The sequence below is a fragment of the Denticeps clupeoides genome, chromosome 1, assembly GCF_900700375.1.
Source record: "Denticeps clupeoides chromosome 1, fDenClu1.1, whole genome shotgun sequence".
Classification (NCBI taxonomy): Eukaryota; Metazoa; Chordata; class Actinopteri; order Clupeiformes; family Denticipitidae; genus Denticeps; species Denticeps clupeoides.
The window spans coordinates 23022277-23040021 of NC_041707.1; the positions used below are offsets into that span (position 1 = coordinate 23022277).

At 41.1% G+C, this 17745-nt stretch overlaps 1 protein-coding gene across 1 annotated transcript in view; it reads right to left on the minus strand.

The window, feature by feature from the left end:
• Positions 1–1294: 1294 nt before the first annotated feature.
• The window catches only part of trpc5a (transient receptor potential cation channel, subfamily C, member 5a), a 47988-nt gene continuing 31537 nt past the window's right edge, over positions 1295–17745 (minus strand). Inside the window, exons 4-11 of the mRNA XM_028976560.1 lie at positions 16894–17230; positions 14875–15014; positions 12552–12874; positions 8153–8348; positions 7460–7669; positions 6448–6489; positions 4768–4857; positions 1295–4473 (exon numbers count right to left, since the gene is read on the minus strand). Of these exons, the coding sequence (XP_028832393.1) occupies positions 3613–4473; positions 4768–4857; positions 6448–6489; positions 7460–7669; positions 8153–8348; positions 12552–12874; positions 14875–15014; positions 16894–17230 (2199 nt within the window). The 3' untranslated portion in view covers positions 1295–3612. The remainder of the gene's footprint in view (positions 4474–4767; positions 4858–6447; positions 6490–7459; positions 7670–8152; positions 8349–12551; positions 12875–14874; positions 15015–16893; positions 17231–17745) is intronic.

Here is a 17745-nt window from a genome sequence, read left to right on the forward strand (position 1 = left end):
CAGCAATTTTCCACTGCAATGCAGGGACAGATCTACCAGAGGAACAGAGAGAACATGCTGAAAATCACCATTGCACCAATTCTTAGTGTTTTTTGACTGAAGGTCTGAATAGCCTTTCTAAACCTTAAACATCCAAACACATTCCTTACCAATTATTTATGTTTTAAATACATTTTGCAACCCAATTTTTAAACATTACTCAGTCTCTGTAACCATTTATCCTGAACCTCCAGAGAACCTGGAGGAAACTCGCGCAAACATTAGGAAAGCATGCAAACTTCACACAAACTGTTACCCACTAGGCGAAGAGCTGAGCATAGACCCCAGCCCTGTGAGATGTGAGGTGAGCATGCTGCTCAAGTTTGCATAATGGCATATTCTAAAAACAATCAGGTGGCTGCTCTCCATGGTGCTGAATAGTGAGTTCAGACTACTATTGGAATGACACCAATTGCTACACCTTGCAACACCTTGACACAGATATCAGACTTAGCTAGAGCTTACATAGACTTTATTTGTACTGGAACAGGACAGGAACTGTACAAAAATTTTATTGCTAAATGCAATAGGAAAAAAAGTCAAAGTAAAAAAATAAATGCATACCTTTGACCAGTATTGGTTTGTACATTACTTTTTAACAAAAGCAGCTGTTGTTTACTAGATATCAGCAAGCACTTCGCCAACACTCAATACATCTCAAGTAATGATTTTATATGCTTCTGTAAGAGAGTGATAGACCAATTACCACCTTATGCTAGAATGCACTTCTATCCAACAAAACCTCCATGTCACCATCACCATTAAGCATCTCTCTCACTGCCATTCCACCCCCATCCTCTCAAATCCATCCATCTAATACTACTCCCAATTACAAGAGCAGGCTGCAGAAAGTCGACGACCAGGACTGATGATCCAAAGAAGAAGGCCTGCAGCACTTCATTTAAAAAAAGTTGCCACTCCAGGAAAAACACCCCCCTACACCCCCCCCAAAAACAAAACAAAAAAAAACAATAAAAATAATAATAATAAAAAAAAATATTTGAGTTGTGCTAAGGCCTTCTCCTATCATCTCACTTCCAACCACAAAGATTCATTTTCTGTCCTTGAGGGAATGATTCACATCCTATACTTAGATCAGTGTTAAGACAAACACCAGCATACACATGCAGAGGAATCTTGCCAGGGGCTGAGGGTGCATGCATTTGTACGCATGTCTGTGCGCCTAGCAGAACTACATGTGCATTATATCACTCTTGACCTGTGGTCATGGGAACGAATACTGAGATGTCTGAAGAGGCTGATTTTATCTCACCACAAAATGTGCAAACAATATTTGGGTATATGTGTAGTGTGTAGAGCCAGTGTGTGAAGCGGGTGGTGTGTAATGAGAGATTCTGGTCAACTGGGTGGATCAATATTATACTCTGCTGGGAGCCCTAAAGGGAATGAAAAGGAGTGAGGGAGAAAAGAGTGTGGAGTGAGAGAAAGAGAGAGGAACAAGGGGTAATGAAAACATACAAAATGTGAAACAAACATCAGAAAGTGCTAACATAACAGAAATGACACACTTAATCATCGGATCCCTCTCCTTAATGAAATTGATCATTTTAGCACTACTCCTTTACTGCATACATTTAATACTTATAATGGATTATGTATTGTGAACCCATTCTTGTTGCCAGAATACATACGTAGGCATATGTAGGCATCAAACAGTAAAAAAAAAAAGTCAGACAGAGGATTATTTGTTTAATTCAAGTTTTATATAATCAGTCATATGCATGTCATTTATAGTTAGCATTCTTTTATCGTTGCATGTGGAGCTGCCTTGCAGTAGTGGCACTGATCAGTAATTATCCCTGCATCTCTGGCCTTATTAAATGTCTTTCAAGGAACAAAATAATAATGAAAGAAATATATTATTCACAGGAGCACTGTGAAACTCAGTTTCACGAATTCTGGGTTGCAGGCCATATGTCGTTATTAGGGGACAAAGCTAGTTTTTTAAAAACTATTCAAGGTAGTTTAAAGACAGTGTACATATCATCATTATTCACATTCCTCATTCCCAAGACAGTTCAGTAATGAATGCAGCACTGTTCAATACTCCAGTAATGAATACACAACCATTTGTTTGCAAGAGATGAGCAAATGCACATGCATCTTTCAGCCCTGCTTTCTCACTCTGGCCTTGCTCTAGCAAAGAGTGGAAACAGACTTCAGGTCTCACAGATCTCCCCGGACCATTTTGCTGGGTCTGAGACTTTAAAATCTAGATGGAGTGTCCCACTGACCATTTGCTACTTAGGAAGGACTAAAATGAAGAAACATTTCTGTAAATGTTGTAAGCTTAATACAGGGATCTCAGAGGGATGCATGTAACACGTATTTGTACATTGTGTAAAATAAAGTTGCTTTATTCCAATTAAAGTGGATGATTACATCTGAAACACTACCTCTGGAACGAAAAAATGTGCTTTTGGAGCTCACTTGCTCTGGTTTGTTAGCAGAATGCTGAAGGTGTATTAAAATGTAATGAATTTAAAAGTAGATCTGCAGTCACTGCTGATTCAGCTCTGCAGCTCTCTGCAGCAAAGAAGCCAAACAAACAAACTGCACCATATGGACACTGTTAAGGCCCAACTGGTCACAATCCACAGTACAAGAATGGGAAACAAATGTATCCAATGGATAGACATTGACAGAAATTGGTGTTTCTGCTGGCAGATTGTAGGGGAGGGACCTCTTTGAATAATGCATGAATACTGCAATACTTTTATATATCTTCCGATATGTCATGGATCTGCTACATTTATTAATATCTCTGCTCTCAAGCTCTCTCTCTCTCAAACACACACACAGTATTGATCCTCCTGAGGCTAATCTGATAAATATTATTTTCATTAAACACATTCTTTATGCATTTGGTAAAAATGAACCAGCATATGGGTGATTTTGCACAAGTTGTAACCTTCAAATTATAGACCAGTAAGGTCTCAGGCAAATGAAACCGTGTATGCAAGCGTGTATAAAGATTTGGAGAAACAGAGGAACTCCCTTGGGTCCTGGGGGATACTCAACCTGGAGGCAATATCAGTGGTAATATACATAAATAAGTGTGACAATCCTATTGGAGGTCACAGGTTAAAAGACTTGTAATACATGGTAAGGGGGAGGTAAATAGGACTGATTTATTGTGAACATGGGAAAGAGTGTTTCCTGTTCTTAAAGTAACATACGTGTTTATGTCAATGTGTGACTATTTTTTTTCAACCTATAAATGTCTTAAATGAAAAATGCTAACTGTCTAAATGTGACACAAATGCAGTCTGTAATGGATTGCAGATGCTGTGTCTTTTTTTCTCCTCACAGCCAGTTCAATTTCCCATGAGCCCTTGTGTTTATTGACATGATCAGTTTGTATTCATGGTCCCCCATTTTAGGAAACTTTTCGAGTTTGCCATATCAACTTCAGGTATTAAATAGAATAATAAAGATGATTATAATCTTGAATAACAGATTATTAGTCCTTATTATTATTAATATAATTAAGGGTAGTCTTATTATTGATGTTGGTAAAGTGCTTTGACCATGTTGATAGCTGATGTCTCTCTATAATTGCGTTGTTACAGACTCTTCCTGCTCTCCAGCCCAGTAGGCGGAGTCTAGTCCATCACATGGTCCCACCCACCCAAGGAAGACATCCTCATTGGAGTCCAGGAGGCGAGAGCTGGATGCAGTGAAACTGGAAGCACAGTGTAGTGAAGAAGGTGGGCAGATGGCTAATGGGTCTCTCCCATTGGCTCTCAATGTACCAGTCGCTGTATTAACCCCTCCTGCTGCCTCACTGCTGTCGACGCCCACTCTGTTAAGGTGAATCTCACTGCGAGTCACCTGACTGGTTCCTGCAGCAACCCTGAGGTCCTGCCAGGTGCCTGTTGATGTTTGGGGGAGGAGTCCGTCAGAGATGGTGTAGGTTGTCATCGTGGAGACATGGGTGGGCTGTGGTAGATGACTGCTCATGCGTGAGAACAGTAGTCCCAACTGTTTGAATGAGCCTTTCTTGGAACTGGAGAACCTTTGAAGCCGGTTCCGTGTTCTCGACAGAGTTGACACTGTCAGTGGAGAAGAAGAGGGTGGAAGCTTCCTAACACCATTGCTCTTTGGTTTGTCTTCATCTGCTATCAATGATGGAGTCGCCCCGATCCCGGAGATTGAATGGAAGAGGGCAGAAACACCATAGTTGGACTTCAAGCCTGCCTTCTCATTGGTTGATGTAATGAACGATACACCCTTAGCCCCATCTCCTTTGTCCTTGGAACGGCGGTTGTTGGAGAAGTCGCCACTGTCATCACTTGCCTCGTCACGGACAGTGGCCTCACTGCTGGTGGAGTAGCTCCGACGTGGAAGTTTACGGTTGCCCAACATGTCTAGAACCTCATAACGGAAACTAGAAATATCCTGTTTTAGCTCCTGCAGATAGAGATGAAAATAGAGAAAAATCAAACTAAAGAAATCACTGTTGCTTACTGCAAATTTTGACACACAACCGGCTACACAAAAACATAGCTATCCCAAATTCACAAGGACAACTTTTGCTAAATCCAAATCCACATGCTGCATTGCTTTCAACATGAGATGAACCCACTTGTGGAGGCAATGTCTTTCAAGTTATATTTTGTCTTCTTGGAAATGTAGCACAAAGGGCTGTCCTGACTCTTCCCCACCTCACTTTTATACTAGTTCTTTAAAAGCAAAAAAAGAAACCTTGAAGTTTTCTTCTGTTAAGCCTTCATCCGTCTTTTTACTGCGAATCATGGCTGCGATGTATCTCTTCACAAGGTTCCGGATAACCTCCTGAGCAGAGCAAATGACAGGAGGCAGAATATAAAAAAACAAATGGTGGTGGATGAAAGTAAACAAACTGTGGAGTTTAGGTGGTCCTGAGTTATCCAGCCATTCACATGTGTGCTGGGTTCTGTTGGTGGCTCTGTTCTGCTTGTAGAACTTAAGAAGCTGAACCAACTCTTGCTGATTCTTTTCTTACTTCCTGAAATTTGGTTTAGAGTAAGTATGCAACAACTGGGGACTTCTGTTCCAAAGGAAGTGGACCCGTAATCAGAAGGCTGCCGGTTCGAATCCCGAACCACCAAGGTGCCACTGAGCAAAGTACCCTCCCCTTACACTGCTCCCCGGGCACCTTTCAAGCAAAAAGTTTTTTCAATTTGGATACAATATTCATTCATTTTGGATCCAAGTCTTGTTTATAAAGCTGCCTACAGACATTCAGCAAAAAAAAAAAGGAAAGTTGGGACTGAGGTGCACAGAATGTGTAAGAAAATATTAGAGAAGGCATAATGTAGTTTAGCAGTTTAAAAACGGAAATACTTAATTACGAATATACAAAAAACAACTTCAGCTAAGTAACAAATTCTATTTGCTGTCCACCCCTATAATTAAACAAATGAATAAAATAAATAAATCAGCTGAGGAAATAAAGATATGGACAATACACAAAACAATCTCTGACTCACTGATGGGATTTCACACAAATCCCTCTTTGAAAGTGAACTCTTGAACCTAATTATTCCACAATGCATCAGCACACATATATTTTACTGACAAGTGCAGGTTCAAACAAACCATTCATTTTCTTACTGCTCTTATTAAATCCTGCAGCAATCCTTGTTATTAATGTTGGTCCCCTGTTTTTTTAATAAAGCTTGTGGGTTCATCTTCAGAGGTGACTCAGATCTCTGAGAACAAGAGCTATGGGCAAATTACTGATGCCAAGTTTGCCCCGAAAATAAACAGATGCCCATTTGGACGATTAGGAAAGGTAATTTAAATGAATGCCTGTGAGGCCTCTCTTAAAATAGGATAAAAAAGCAAAGAAACTGCTCCCATGTCTGAGGCTCATGCCCAACGTCCTTCACTGTAGCCTCAGATCCCTCACTAATGATGTTTTTCCTGTTGGCATACAGTGTGTGTGTTTGAACGCACATGATGATTCAAGATGCAGGGGGGGGGGCATGAATGTAAAGTACATTCCCTAATCTACTTTATTCACAGATTGAGCATCTGGATGTTTTGATGTAGATCTCTCATTCATTCTGTGCTCCATCAGTGCCTCTCAATTTCTCCCTCTGACTGCCTCCATGTCTTTTCCTCAATTTCTCTTGCTAAACACAATTTAAAGTACCACTGAAGATACATCACTGCATCTTCACTGTTTCAATATCAGAGTTAGTCAGAGTAAGTCTTTAAAAAAATCTAAATATGACAGAAAAATTAAATTACAGCTTGAGAGTCATAAATTGGGGAAAATAATGGTCATTGTCAGTAAAAAGACAACAATGGGGAACAGTAATCCTGTATCTCACATGTACAAAACAAAAAAGGAACAAAGTATAATAAAGATATAATTTTTTAGATAAAACTACGTACCTGATAGTGCTGATTTTGGATCAGCCTGTCCGCATGCCTCTCCTGCTCATTGAGAGAAATAAATAAACACAAACAATGTAAGTGTAGGACAAAAAAAATGTAGGACTGAACCGCACACCCATAAATTTGCAGTTCGTTGAAAGCATTGGAATGGGATCAAATGTAAAGATAGCTGCCTACTGTTTTTTCCCTTGTCCGTTCTCTTTAGCCCCTGCTTCTGCTTTCTAGGCCTTAAGGTAGGTTCTCTTATGTAATACCAAACAGGTTTGATCTCAACACACACCAGCATGTGTGTGGGAGTGTGTGTGTGTGTGTGTCCATGTGGGGTATTATAGCCAGAAAAGAGAGCGAGTGAAGGAGCTCTGGAATGTTGTGCAAGGGTTGCATGGCAACCCTGGACAGCCGAACACAAGTATGAGCCAGGACACCTGTCCTGAGGCTAGGATCAGACTGAATCACACCGGAATCAAACCACCACAATACTGCTGCACAGAAAGTTGTAACACTTTTCAAGATAATCATTACAGATGAAAAAAGGTAGCAAGAGGGTATCCACGGTTTGCATCGTAACATCAGTTCACATAACATATTTCCTGTTCATGAAATATATGTTAGTGGATATATAGTGCACCCTCATTCATATTGAATGTCAATCTTAAACTGGCACAAATTAAACAGTTTAAGCCCATTGTTGCGTCTTCATTCATATTGAATGTCAATCTTAAACTGGTACAAACAGTTTAAGACCATTGTTTTGTTTGTTTGTTTGTTTGTTTTTAGCTCCGCCCCTACCTGCATTTTGCCACAGGGGTTAAGTAGTTTGCTTGTGGCTCTCTGTCAACTCTCTGTCTCTCCTTGGGTATTTAAGTTCAGTCCGTTATATGTATTTGCTCAATTTTTCTCTGCCTGAACAGTAAAAATACTCATCCCAAAAACTAGTTCTTGTGAAAGTAGACTGACTCAACATGTGTGTGTCAGTGTAAGTCTGTATGGTTAAAGTGGCCACTCTTACAGTAAATTCTTTAAGGTTGTCATGTTTGTGAGAGTCTTCAGGTGGGGTCTGTCCTCTCCAACACACTCGGCTATGGACCCACAGGCACAGACACAACACAGACTTTGGGCTGGGGATGACGTTGAAAGGAGGGGGCAATGTCCCCCCCTCATCAAAGTAACTCATCCATAGTTTTGTCCGAGCAAACTTCCACTCGATGTCTGCATGGTCCTGAGAAAACAATGATTGGGAAGTTTCTAGCATTAAGTACAGTACTGTGTAAATGTAATACCATCCAGCCCTCCAGCATTACCTTAACCACATGTGTAAAAGCTAAGAATATAGTACTACATTTCTGACGTGATATGCTGTACCACATCATGCGGTGTTACAGTGTAACAATATTTTGTAAAATGAAGGATGACCAAATGGGGCATCTATTTAAAATCCTCAATTCATTTATTATTCATTTGTGACTTTTATTGAGTTTAGTTCAGAACACCTGGTTGAGCTTAAGTGACGAATTCTTCATTTAAACTGACATTTACTTACATGAAAACGTCAGGACAAATTCAACAAAGAAAAACATTCAAATATTACCTATCAGATCCACACATTGCTGAAATGCTCTGAATGACAGACTCAGCATAATGCGATGGTCTATTTGTGTAAGAATATTATGGGAGTTAACGGCGTATGTGTGATTATACTCACGGCAATGAGCTGGTAAGAGTTGTTCATCATGGCAATGAGCATGTTGAGCAGCACCACCAGTGAGATAACATTGTATGTGCCAAACATAGTGGCACCTACAAACTCTGTAAACTCGTGCCGAGCTTTCACGTTCGTCACATACAGATTCAACAATCCGAATATCGACCAGAACAGAGACTGCAGGGTCTCAAACAACCTGAGAAAGAAAAGAAGAATAAAACAAATTTTAAAATATTTTAAAAAGCCATGGGACAATACATAAATGAATTATTATTATTAATAATAATTGATTTATAGCCTTTTGAAAAACATTTATTATTCTACATTATGCGGTATGCGATATAACCGCTCCTCGTGAAATTGACAAAATTGCGTCACCTGCCTGAAACCAGCCTGAAATGTCTACTGGCATCACAAGATATTAGTTTTTTGGCGTGAGCACAGAGCGCACGGCAGTACAACATTTTTAAAAAAACTAAATTTAAACTAAGTTTAAAAAAGGCCTTAAATATAATTTTTAAATAACGAATTATCTGAAAAATCTTAAAAATACTGCCGACCCAATAAATAAAATAAAACAAGTCTTCAATCTGTCATTAATCCTCAAGCACTGCACACATCCAGGTTTACTACATGCAGCACGCTGTGACATGGTTGGATTGGCTTCACCTGAAGCACAGAATTCCACAGCAGATGAGTGCGGGCGGGTGGGGTTGGGGGGGTTCCGGGGTGTGAATGACCCTGCAGTGATCCCAGACACCCGGAAGATGGGTTTGCTGTGGGTGAGTGTGTGCACCACCCACCATGCACTTCCTGACAGGGCAGGAATCCTGCGTCATTCCCCACCACTTCTGGGTCTGTAAAGAGGTGAGCAGCAAGGAGGAGGAAGATGGCGACGTGGGGGTAAGCTGGTGGAACAGGGTGACAGGGAGTTGCCAACCAGCAATTGTGGTGCTGAGCCATCCTCACTGGGAACTCATCCCTCAAGTTCCAGTGCTGGAATCCATGTCCCTCTGCCCAGGTGTCCCCCAGCAGGTTGGTAGCGCAGCACCAGTGTCCCCGCCAGCTGCAGATAACTCTCCCAGGCAGCCACCCGTACCTCCCGCATTGTTCCCGCATTGTTCAGCCGGGGGGGGCTCTCTCAAAGTTTTTTGAAGGGGGTCGCAGCACGGGTTTGGGGCTCCTCCCAATGGGGGGACTGGGTGGGGAAGTGACTGTGCTGGACCCTACGGCAGCCGGTAAGGAGGGCGGGTACATAGGGGCTGAGCACCACAGAGCCCCCTCAGTGGCATGAGGGTTCTGCCGGAATGGGCAGGAAGAGGGCCTGCTCATTCCAATGGACGCAGAAGGGGCTGAGCCGTGAGGTGTCCGGAAAGCTCCCATACTGACGGAAGGGACGTGCAGTGGAGGGACTGCACGTCGCCAGAAGGGACCACCCTGTAGTATGGCGGTGAAGGGAGTGATGCAGGAAGCGTCAGAGGGCATATGCAGAGACAGGGCCTGCACGTACCTGGTAGGTTCGGCCCTGGTACTTCTGTGCAGGTCGGAGGGGCTGATGTCGGGAGGGAGGACCACTAGCAACAGCAGTGCCATATATACAGTCTACCATGTATGGTTACATTTATACTGTAATAAGAATGTTATGCCTTATCGCAGGCCCTAGTCAGAATTTGAGGGAAATACATGAAAAATAAAAATAGTAAACCTGAAATAAATATAGAAATATGAAACAAAAACCCTAAAACAAATTAATTACGACTTTACATTAGCTTAGGCATTTATTCGTGCATCTATTGTCTATTTTATTTATTTCTTGATTTATTTCATAGCAATATTTATATAGAGGGCACCTTATCAAATATCAATGAAACATCAATGCATAAATTTAAGATCTTAATAACAATAAATGCCAAATATAATATAATGAATGGAGCCGTCATCTAGCATGTAGACATCATGGGACATTCTTTGACAGACAGTGAAATTATGTACAACCACAATAGTGATCACCCTTCATAGAGTCCTCAAAAAGACCCATCAGAGGATGTACTTCCTGAAGCAACTGGGGAAGTACAGTCTTCCATAGGAGCTGCAGATCCAGTTTTACACTGCGGTCATTGAGTCTGTCCTGTGCTCCTCCATCACCGCCTGGTATGGAGCAGCCACTAAACAGGACAGGATCAGACTGCAGCGGACTGTACAGAAATGATCACCGGTGCCCACCTGCCCTCCATCCAGGACCTGTACCTCTCCAGATCCAGGAAAAGGGCAGGGAAAATCATCTCAGATCCCTCACACCCTGAACACAGACTTTTTGACCTGCTGCCCTCTGGCAGACGTTATAGAAGCCTGCAGACCAGGACCAGCCGACACAGGAACAGTTTCTTCCCCCTCGCCATCTCCCTCCTAAACAGCTCAAACTGTCACACTGCAAATGACCTTCAACATTGCACACTGCACTTTATGAACAATCTGTATATAGGATTTAGTTTTTTGCCTATTTATACGCAGTAGATCTAGTTATTTTTAAACAGTACAGACAAATTCCACAACTTGTACAATAACACTTACACACATCCTTGCACATTGTGGTTGTTTTTTTCTACACTGTACTCGAGAGACACCATCTAACAGAATCAAATTCCTTGTATGTGCTTGTACTTACTTGGCCAATAAATACGAATTCTGATTCTGAAATACGATTCTGATTCTGATAGTATAAACAAAGTATGAGGAGTAGGACAATTAGATGGGGAAATAGAATCTATTCACGCCATTAAAGTTAATAATCCAAAAAATAATCAGCCAGAAATATACAGTCTGTATATTTTTCAGCCAAGTTCCAGTGTAGATTGCCATTGTGTTCTTTCATGTAAATCAACAGCATAGATGTGACATCAGCCATGTTACATCAGCACTGCTTTTTAATGTGGACATGGGGCAGGAATCACTGTTGGGCTTGCGTCAGAGCTTTGTCTGCCTCACTGTCTGCTTTCATTTCTCAGCTACAGGATCTGCTAAATATTTGATGAGCCTTGAATTGGTTGTAAATTCACAGCATTTCACACAAACATCATCACAAATGCATACACACACACACACACACACACTCACACACCCACGTATGTTCAGACCCTCATTAATCTACCTGTCATTGCCATGGAGACAATACAGGAAAAATCACAGTGGTTCTAAGTGGAGCATAAAGGTACTATATGTCCCAGATGTGGGGAGGTCTGACTGTGTGGGTTTCAGTGCATGACACAAAGACACATCATATGTCTGTGATGCACCTGTGTGTGTGGGCATGCACACTTTCATATTCAGTGATTTGTACGTAGAGATGCGTTGTATTTGCCTTCTGTTCCTGCATTCCCCATCACAGCGTGATACTTACTGTACAGTATGAAGTATACAAAAATATTTTATAGTCTCTCAATCACCAAGAAAATTACTTTCTGAAAAAAAAATTCAAGGAAACAAAGAACACAGAGAGTGGGATCCCAGTGTAGTGGGATGAAGGCGGATTTGTAAATGGTTCAGAAGATGGGTAAATCCTTCAGAAGACAGGTGATGGCAGATAAAATATTACTATGGCAGGAAGGTTCTCATGATGGATAAAAGAAAGAAAGAAGACACGAAAGAGAAAAAGACCATAGTCCATTCTTTGCTTATATTTCTTCTTCTTTTTAATGTTATAATCTTGGTTTTAAAATTCATTGAGGAGCTCCTGCACCCTTGCAGACTCTTCTGTCTTTCTCCTGCAGAGTAACCTCTCTTCTCTTAGAAATTATATCATGCTAGCCATATACTCAGTGTCATACTCCATCTTGACACCCCCTGAACTCGCACCTTCTAGCCTCGCCATGGTTACAGCAGCCTTCATGTGGCCCTTTAAAAGCTTCAGATCTCCAGCATGATATACAGTTCATGCAAATTGTTCTTTGCTGACATTTTCTTTTTCAGCAGGAGAAAACCGAAAGCTCTTTCTCTCTCTCTCACTCGCTCCTCTCGTTCTAATCATAAATATTCATAGAGCGCTTCTTCTGAGGTTTTCTTTTTTTGCTCCAGCAGAATGTTTATAACCACTAGAGACAGACCTCCATAGATTATCGATGAAGGTGTGGTGTTTGAGGGAGAGGTGCTAATGCCAATCTGCACTTGGCTGATGCACTGCAAAATCAGCACTTGGCTCTTTGTGTGTGTGTGTGTGTGTGTGTGTGTGTGTGAGTGCTTCTGTGTATGACAGCGGCATTGTCTGGTGTTCTCTTTGCATACATTTAGAACACATATGGATCAATAATGTCGGACAATAAACAGTTATTATTTAGTTTTTATACATGATGATATTGTGTGTATTCATGAACATGTGCAGGTGGTGTGTGTATTGAAGACTCACGTGGAAAAAGCGTTGTTCTGTTTCTCACAGCGGATGCCCTTACAGTGATTGGGCTCATCAGCAGCCTGTGTCTCATAGTAGAAGTAGAGCTGGTTCAGCCCATTGGCGAAGGCCAGCAGCACCAGGCAGTAGATGAAGAGGAACTTGAGAATGTCTAGCAGCATGCGGCCCAGTGAGATTTGCAGCGGACCCAGGTGAGAGTTGGCCGTGAAGAGGGAGATGAGGCGCAGTGAGCTGAAGATGTTGGCAATGGCAAATAGGGCTTCAGCGATCAGTGTTGGGTGCCACATCTCCCATTCTTCACGTGGCCGAGAGCTGTTGTACTGGGGAGATGGATGGGTGTATAGGAAATATTTAAATCAGAGAGAACATGGACAATTTGGTGAAATTGAAGTGGTGGAGGGACATGAAAAAAAGAGAAGGATAAGAAAAAAAAAAGAAGTTCAAATGAGATCAGTATTCCTTCAACAAACGAAGCACAGCAAGTTAAAATGATTATGAATATTGCAGTGGCTTTGGGAAAATTGGCTTTAAAAGACTATTCTTAAGCTTCTGATGAACCTAAGCATGGGATCCAGGCAATGACATTACAACACATTCCGCTATCATTACAACCAATCATTCAAACCCCAGGAATCAGCACCATAGACAGCACCTCTTTTTATGCTAATTGAGTAATTAAATGGGAGTCTAGACGCCACTACATCCACTGTGTTCACTACATCCACTGTGACCAAAATCATATGCTGGGTCTGTCCGAGCATTCAATCAATAGAGATAATTACCAGCCACCTAATACCAACCTTTATGTTAGAATTGCACAAGCAACTAAAGTGCTGCTAGAATGTTTGTTTTCCATTACAATATCTGCATAAATATGAGATTTGAACACTCAAAGCAAATGTACCAAATTAGAAAACACATTACATATCAGTCAATGGAAACAGCTTGTAAACCTTTCCTTACAGTATCTGGTGTGACTCCAGCTTGCACCAACAACAGACCTAATAGTTATCTGTATCTTAAGAAATTAATGATCCACAATACACAGTATTTACTGATGCTTTTAGGAGGAGACTGATGATTGACAGCTACTTGTGCATTCTGGATGATTCAGACCCATGCCTTTCATTGTTTTGTTTACTTCTTTTCTTATCTATTTATTAATGTAGCTCCAGAGGAGACCTTTGATCTCACACTAGTAAAAAGCCCCATATGCAGGCTATGGTAACTGTTGGTCAGATATGCAAATGTTATTGAAGCAATTTAAGCCCATTCCACCATAAAAACAGCCTCAACACTTTTTACACAAATTTTTAAACTAACTAATACTATTTTACTAAGCTGCAGAGCAAAATATGTGGCAAGACATACCTGGTCACTTATTTTTGTGCCTGAATCCTCATTTCAGTCCAATAAACAACATCTTCATACTCAACAGACAAATCTGATTTGACTGACAGGGTATTATTGCTGCTTGTGTTTTAACTAAATAAATCAGTGCTGCATTAAACCTCCTCTCCTATTCATAACAACAGGACATCTTTTTGGCAACTTGGATCATGTCACAGCAAGATTTCAATATCTGACTCATCCAACATGCATAGAACTGTTCCATATAATAGGTCTAATTGTTCTATTTGCAATGGTTGTTGTCCTAAGAATACTGTGTAGTGCACTGAACATGTCTTGAAGATGTGTTCATTAACATTAAATTTTAATACGGGGGATCTGTATCTCATGCAATTAGAACAAGAGGGCACAATTTTTACTGGAAACTATTATAAGTATGTGTGATTTTGCTACCTTAACACGTTTTATAACACTGATCAAAAAAAGGGTTCATTAATCCTCTCTCCCGCTCTCTTTTTCCAATCTCTCCATCAGTCTACCCCCTCTTTCTTTCTCTGTATGGCATGGGTGGTTTGCCTCACTTGAAATTCTGCCAGTGTTATTCCTGCAGATCTTATTAAATGAAGACTACGTTCCCCTTTGCCTCGAAACCACCGATCCATGCATGCGAGCACACACACGCACCAATCTTACACACACACACACACACACACACACACACACACTCTAACAAAATCCACTCAGTTTGGAGCTTAGTGCAGTGTGGTCAAGTCAAACTGAATGACACACAGAGACACTCATATGAACATACTAATAGAACATACTCATATGAACATACTAATAGAAGCATGTGCGTCAGTGCTAACAACAATCCTACATAAATATACATTGTATTCTTTTCATTTTCCCACATTAAAAATGCTTTTACTCTGACTTAATTTCTGGTCAGTAAGGGTTAGATCAGGCTTACCTTTACATAAGCCACTATCTTAAGTGATATTGTGGCCAAGTACAGGGAGTTCATGGCAAAGTCCATCAGGTTCCACCAGTCATGGACATACTCATTAAATCCCCCATCCCACATCTCCTTAATCTCAGCCCAGATAAAACCTGTGGATAAGAAACATTCATGATGTGGAAGGCACACTCAGACATTTGTATTTGATTTTCAACTTAAATGTCAAGTGGGGTAATTGTTTCATCTTAAAATGAAAAAAGGACCAGATTATGATATCTAGATGACTAGGCTGGACTGGTCTGCAGTGGTTAGGATTAAAAGAAGTCCCATGAGAAAGCTCATCATGGGCAGCCAAGGCTCACTGATGCACAAAGGGAGCACAGACACCACACTAAGGTATATCAACATCTGATCTTCTACTCACATGTCTGTGGGAGTGTATGATATGGCCAAATGATACCATGAGGACTAACAAAACCAAATCTGGCATTTTTGGTTTAAATAAGAGATGTCATGTTAGGATAAAATGGACTACATTTAAGTTCCTGCAGCCACTGACTGTAAATCGCTGAATAAGGGTGTCTGCTTATGTGCAGGACTGAACATTTACAAGAGAGATCCTTAAGGAAAAATAGGACCAAGTACAATTTTTATTACAATATTCATTAGTTCATTAATCAATTCTTCATATACCTTTAGAAGTTGTTTTAGGATATGTATTCTGTAAATGATGCTGCAAGAAAAGACTAAAGGCAAACGGGTAACAGGTCAACAATGCCCAATGCTCAATGATGTATGTAGAGAGTGAAGGTTAGCCTACATAGTCCATTCCACAGAAAAAGCTATTAAAACTTAATGTTAGCCATGCTAGAGAAGTGTCAGAACACGCATAATGCATCTCAGTTCCTATGGGTCTTGTAGATGCAAACCACAGCAGAATACCCATGCAGACCCCTGTCCATGACTGAAAGCACCTAAAATGGGCACAATAATGTCAGAATTAGACTATGGAACATTGCGCTGTGCAATGTTCTGCTGGTCCATGTATTCATGTGATTGTTGCATATGTAGAATTCTACAGACTATATAGGCCCCATACAGTTGTGGCCAAAATGAGTAGCCGCCCTTATGAAATTAGACAACACTCTTCATTCTATAAATAACAATAGGCACAAAGTTTAATTGGGATTATGAGTTGAAACAAGAAACAGCAAAAATGTGACATACAAAATGATTAGTCCCTGGCCATTAATAGTAAATAGTGTACCCTTTCTGAGCCACAACTGACACAATCTACAGTAGTTCTGTATTAGGCTGGCACAGGTCTCCTGAGGGATTTTGGCCCATTCTTCCATTGCAAATTGTTCTAGCAGGTCTAAATTGAATAGTTTCTGAGCATGAACATTCACTTTGAGATCCCGCCACAGATTCTCAATAGGATTGAGGTTTGGGCTCTGTGTGGACCAGTCCAGAATCTTGGTTTCGGTATCCTTGAGGAACCCTTGGACTCAGTTTGATGTATGCTTTGGGTTGTTGTCTTTATGGAAGACCCAGCGACTTCCCAAGCCTAGACTATGAGCAGATTTGTGCATATTCTTCCTCAAAATGGCAACAGAATTTTGTTTTTCATGATGCCATGCACACAAACAAGGCTGCCTGTGTCTGAGGCTTCAAAACAGCTCAAAAGCATGATTCTCTGATCCATAATCATGGTGGAATCCACTACACATAAAAGGAAGTGACAGTTTAAAGAGCAATTGGTATGAGTTAAGACTTCACTTGATGTATATTGTGTGTGGGGGAGATTGGACACCACTTTAATGCCTTTTATTGACATCCAGCCACTGGTAGGTCAGCAGTCAAAGACAGCTGAAGAGGCTTTCAAGAGACTGGCACAAAGTGTGCACTGTATCTACTGCTGCAGCTGTTTCAAGGACAAAAACCAAAAGATCAAATATCCAGACATTTTTCCTGTTTTTATATTTTAGGGACACATTTTGTTCATAAATGATATAAATTTCATACACATACCCAGCACCCAAGGCAGAATCATCCACTCTACCACGGTGGGTGGAGGTCCCTGCATGTGAAGGTTGGTGCGGGCAATGTGCTGGGATGCCAGCAGCAGAAGGAAGAGGAAGGTGAGGTAGGACGCTGTGTGGCAGATAAACTTGATGAAGGGCTTCTTGATGAAAAGGCCCAGAGTGCTCCTGGGCGCCAGCAGGTAGACTATGGAGAAGATGGGAAACAGGAGGCCGATGATAAAGCACATGACCAGCTTGACCACCCAATGGCGACGCCGCCAGCCTGGAAAACCGTCATACCAGAGGGTAGCCAAAAGCTGCTGGCAGTTAGGCTGTGCAACAAACTGCGGGAGAGAGAGAGAAAGAGAGAAAGATACCGATTTATTCATACAGCACAAAAAAAATTTAGACCTTATTTCCCCCCAAGAAGAAAAGAAAGAAAAGAAAAAAATGGAACGGCAAGAAAGTAATAAAAACAGGGATGAGGAGAGGTGATCAAGTTGATAAGTAGAGGACACAGAGCACACTGCTGCTGAAAAAAGCAAACTGGTGCAGAGCAAGAGAATGAGAGGGATGCAATGAAAAAGAATAAAATAAAAGATAGCTCGGCTACAAAATTACTCACATTCCCATGGCAAATAAATTAGCAATGATATATTACCTGGTACTTTCACGTCAACAGTGAATGCTAAACAAACCCCATCAATCAGCATGACACATAACATTCAGTTGGGCTTTTGGGCAAAGCTGCCCTCCCCACCCAAGTCACCAATCCTGTGGGCTCTAATCACAGAGTTCATAATCATTCAGGATTATGGGCCCATATAGGGGTGACGATTGTTAAGAGGATGAAAGAGAG